The sequence below is a fragment of the Citrus clementina genome, unplaced genomic scaffold, assembly GCF_000493195.1.
Source record: "Citrus clementina cultivar Clemenules unplaced genomic scaffold, Citrus_clementina_v1.0 scaffold_9, whole genome shotgun sequence".
NCBI classification, from domain to species: domain Eukaryota; kingdom Viridiplantae; phylum Streptophyta; class Magnoliopsida; order Sapindales; family Rutaceae; genus Citrus; species Citrus x clementina.
In genome coordinates this window covers 28,206,206-28,211,149 of record NW_006261964.1, presented here as the reverse complement: position 1 = coordinate 28,211,149, position 4,944 = coordinate 28,206,206, and the positions used below count along the sequence as shown (strand labels likewise).

At 30.8% G+C, this 4,944-nt stretch overlaps 1 protein-coding gene across 1 annotated transcript; it reads right to left on the bottom strand.

Moving 5' to 3' along the window:
* Positions 1-3,993: 3,993 nt before the first annotated feature.
* LOC18032660 (transcription factor bHLH120) lies at positions 3,994-4,728 on the bottom strand. Its single transcript, XM_024188583.1, has 3 exons — positions 4,600-4,728; positions 4,140-4,483; positions 3,994-4,054 (listed from the first exon to the last, which is right to left on the bottom strand). The coding sequence occupies exons 1-3, from the start codon at positions 4,726-4,728 to the stop codon at positions 3,994-3,996; spliced, it is 534 nt and encodes a 177-aa protein (XP_024044351.1).
* Between the last annotated feature and the right edge of the window lie 216 nt (positions 4,729-4,944).

Sequence of the window (4,944 nt, the reverse complement as noted above, 5' to 3'; positions counted from 1 at the left end):
AATGATATTATTAATTAAATATTTTTTTAAATGAATGATATTATTCGAAGTATCTAAATAAACGTGAAACTCTATCCTATCCGAACTCGGATTGTAAACAAAATGCAAACTGCAAATTAATGATTACAGTAAAAGATTTCAATTAGAACCTCAACTTCTCGGTTGACAGCATCGGTCACTCATATGCAAGCTACATTTATGGATCTGAAAAAAAAATAAAAATAAGTGTGAGTTCCATAGCTTAGGGTTAACTGCATCAAGTATCCGTTTAGATTAAAAATATATATATATATATATATATATATAGTGTCATTCCATGTAAGTAACACAGTTCATAACCAATATAGAGTTTGCGAAACAAAATAATCCATGCTACCTAGTAATATGGAGAAAATTTTGCATCATACTGAAACCTCAGCAATTAAGCCAAGCATGTCAAAAGGAAAAAAGAAAAAAAGTAATTCTTGTATTGAAAGTTTCTTTTCCACATTCTATTTTATTATGAATATTTCTAATGGTCAAAAAATCTTTCATTGTCTTGCAGCTCTACAACTTAGAGAAAGCTTGACTAGTATTTTGTATTTGTAGTTTCCAACATTAACTTTGCTCTCCGTTTAAATAAAAGAAAAAGAAAAGGAAGGGGAATTGTTACAGTACAATATCATGTACTTCACATCAACCTCACAATTGCTATCAATAACACAGCAGTAGAATCAACAAAAACTACACCTGTGTTCTTGGTAGCAACTATAGGGTTGATGTATAGTACATGATAATGTACCATAACATGCAACTGTTCATTACATTAATTGTCACTTAAAATTAGTTTTACCAACCTTTAAATTGTTTGAATAACAATACAACTTGAAGGTGCAAAAACAAAAAAAAAATTTAGGTTGTTGTATGTGACAGCTAATGTAACATAGTAAGACCTACCATAACAACGTCCTAAAAAGAAAAACTCTTTGTAATAAAATTGTGTGGAAAAGTAAATTTTTTATGTAATCATTTCTTAATTTTCCTAAGAACAGGAGTTCAAAATCGTAAACTTGAATACCAATCCAGTGTCCTTCAGATACGAATAAGAAAATTTCAAAATAATACATTTTTAATATTTCTATAATTAAGCAAACTTTTGCATATATAGTTAAATCACTTGTAATGCGATTAGAATTTGCAAATAATACTTTTTTTCGGTGTATTAAACAATTGGTATCCGAAGATCACATTGGCCCGGACTAATGCAGAATCGAGCCGGGTAGGACCACTAGGCCCGCAAAACTCTCCCAACAAGTATTTAACGCAGCTGCCATTACAAGAATTAAGGCCTTTAGCAACAAAATTGTCTTTGTTGCCTTAAGTGTGTTATAGCAACATAAAAAATATTTTGTTGCCAAATACTTAAGAAATAAATTAATATTTAATTAACATTTTTAGCAACAAATATTTCATAGCTAAAGACATACATTAGCAACAAATTAGCTTTTTGTTGCTAAAAGTTTTAGCGCCAAACTAAATATTTTGGTGCCAAAACATTTAGTGACAGAATCTTTGTCGCTAAATTCATCGCTAAATAGTTTTTACGTGAGAGACTGACCAATGGCGACAAAAAATAATTTGTTGCCAAATCTATGTAGTTAAAATTCTGAATTTAAAGATTTAACTTCTTGACTTTTTGTGACAAAATTTGAGTTTTGTTGCTAAATGTGTATTTTTAGCAACAAATTCTAATTTTGTCACTAAAAGTCAAGATTAAAGATTTAAATCATTTTATTTCCGCCAAAATTTTTGATTTTTTGAGACAAAAGATAAAGTTTGTCACGAATGTATACTTTTAGCAACAAATGTAGAATTTTGTCACACAACAAATTGAAAAATTTTAAAGTAAAGGCGGGTGGTTTTCCACCAAAATAAGTTTTCCGACAAAATTTCACTCAATTTTGTCGCTAAAAACTCCATATCCCTATTTATATCTCACACTTTTCACTCTTTTATTCTTTCATTCTTTCATTCTCTAACTTTTATTCTAAATTCTCTCATCTGTAAGTTTCTTTAACTTTCATTCTCTCATCTCTAATGTATAATTCTTATTCTTTCATTCTCTAACTCAATCTCTATCTTCTTATCTCTTCTATTTTTCTTCAATATGGTGTAATTTTTTTTATTTATCTTTTTTTATTACTATATTACATTATTATTGCATTTACAAGTTAACTAATTATTGTTTGTGTTTTTTGTAGGAAATATTGAAGTTCAATCACACCACGAGATGAAGAAAATCAGTAAAGTTATATTCATTTGTAATTTAAAAAAATAGATATTACATCTTGTAATAATATTTATGTATTTGTCATCAATAATAATAATTCTTTTGAATTAATTAATTTCTTTTTTCCTATAATGGTTTTAATCATCATTGTATTTAATTTAAAAAATTGATATAATAATTTTGTTGAAAAAATTTATTTCTGCACAATTGTTTTGTAGTAAAATTATTTATTCTATTTCTTAGCAACAAAATAATATTGTTGTAAAAAACCTTTAGTGCAAGGGCAACAAAAGAGTTTGTTGCAAAACAATTTCGTAAACTAGCTGGATACTACGAATCTATTTTGTTGCAAAAAGATGTTTAAGGCAACAAAACTTTTGTTTCGTTGCTGAATATATAGAGTGTGACAGTGCTAGGCCGACGACCTTAACGGCAAACGTATTTTTGTTGCAACAATCTAAGGCAACAAAATTTATACTTTGAGCAACAAACCCTTGTTGCAAAAGGTCATTATTGTTGTAGTGTGCATTCTCAAGTCTCGAACCGAGGATCTTACTTAAGTTTGAACAATCTCATGCCAATTGATCTACGCACTTGTTGGTATTACAATCAATCGTCATTTCTTAACCAAGGAAAAAAAGAAGAAGTAACTAGCTCTTGATTTCTTCAGATATTTGTGTAAAAATATCACTCATTAAAATGATATTTGGAACTGAAAGAGCCTAATGACGTTTATTCATGTGCATACATTCAATAAGAGAAACACATTCAATTAGATAATTATATGAACTAAGCAATCTGAATTTCTTTAGATTACACCTGGCGCACTCAAGGCACTCATCCTAAGTGAAATAGCCTTTGGTGGCCTATGGCCTTTTAACAAGGAAGAATTCAAGATCTAAGAATCAAATAAAGGTTTCGCTCATTATTATTATGAACTTCAAACACCCGTTAAAACTTGAACACAGGATTTGATCTTTAAGAAGGTAGCTCGTCACCATTGAAGTTATTGACTTTAAAAAATCAAATAAATATCTTAAATATCAATAAGAATTAGATAAAGATTCTTCTCAGTCAAACAGATTTGAATGAAATAAAGATCATTATGACATTCATACATGACAAGTATAGATGGCAAAAATTGTGATGATTATGAAATGAAAAATGTGGAAGAATCCCTAAATTATTGTGTACTCAAATATTTTCTTTTTAGGTTATTCAAATATTTGTATAAATAAGGATGGGACCAAAAATTCTACTTTTTTTTTATCTTCGTTCACCTTGATATTAACTTGTACAATATATCAAAATTCAAAGTTACATATGCATATATTCACCTACTAATTTGGTGATTTATGTGCCTTTGCACTTTCAACTATTTGGAACAGCACTTTGTGAAAAGAAACTCATAACTGAGGGGATAAGATATTCGTCATACAAAGGAAAGACCGCTTGTACATAAGAACCTCTAGCAAATGCATGCGATAAAACAAGGCACCATCTTGTGCTCAAGAAAATACTCGTCTGAAAATGGTTATCGAAGTATGTCTAAAGTCAATCCTTTCGGAAACACACAGATAGCAATTACACATTCTACTACCAAAGGTTCTCAAACAAACATGATGTACTAAATTTATCAATCATATCGGAATCAGAATGTAGCTTACCAAGGAAAATCGACATACAAGGTTGGCCACCCACTGGTACTTAGAAATTTTAGATGATCATGGAATAACTTCAGTGAGTTTCTGTTGCAGGCCAGGTAGGTCAATACACGTCGTGTCACTTACCTGTAAAGTTAAACATTGTTCTTTTTACTACACAAACAAGTACAAATTTAAGCATATATTGACAATACTGATCAACTAACCGTACCTCGGTATGGATAGTGAGAAGTAACACTTGATTTACTTTCGTGGACACACAGTTAACAACATCTAGTCCTTGTTCAATTAGTACTTCAAGAACTCTTGATACTGGAAAACCTTGCTCTCTAAAGCCGCTGCTGATCATAACCACGAGGCCACCTAAACATGAATGGATCACAACACGGCTAGGCGTACAGTTATTACTTGAGCTTCCAGAATCAGAAACTCTCGAAGCCAACTCCTTTTGGAGCTCATCTCGCCTAGAACTAAGTTCATTGATCTTATTCTTGAGGTCTTTCACATAATTCACAGCTTCATTCATGTGATCCGACATCGAACGCTTTCCCTGAAACCGCAATTATCAGCACAACCCTTATGTTAATTAAAGGGGGAGATTTCTTTTTCATTCTTTTTTTTTTCATTTTTAATCTAATTTTTCAAAAAAAGATTACAGTTAAGTACCTTGATATATTCAAGAGGGAGTAGAGATCTAAGAGATGCGTGAAGAACAGACATTTCTTGCCTTCTTAGCTTTTCGATGTCTCTATGAGTCATCTTCTTCTTTTGACTATCATTTGTACTGCCATCCATGGAACAAATTGTTATGAGCAAAGATTCTGTTAATTCTGTGGGATTATATTTAGTTCGCTGGGATTAGAGGAAACATAAACTAAGGAGAAGTTCATTGCTTTGGTCGGAAGGCAATATGCAAGAAAAGTTTTGAATTGAAAAAAAGGTTTCTCTTCTCTATTCTTGGCCAGGGTCGACAAAGGTTATATTAGTCAAGATTCGTCTCAACGTGATAAC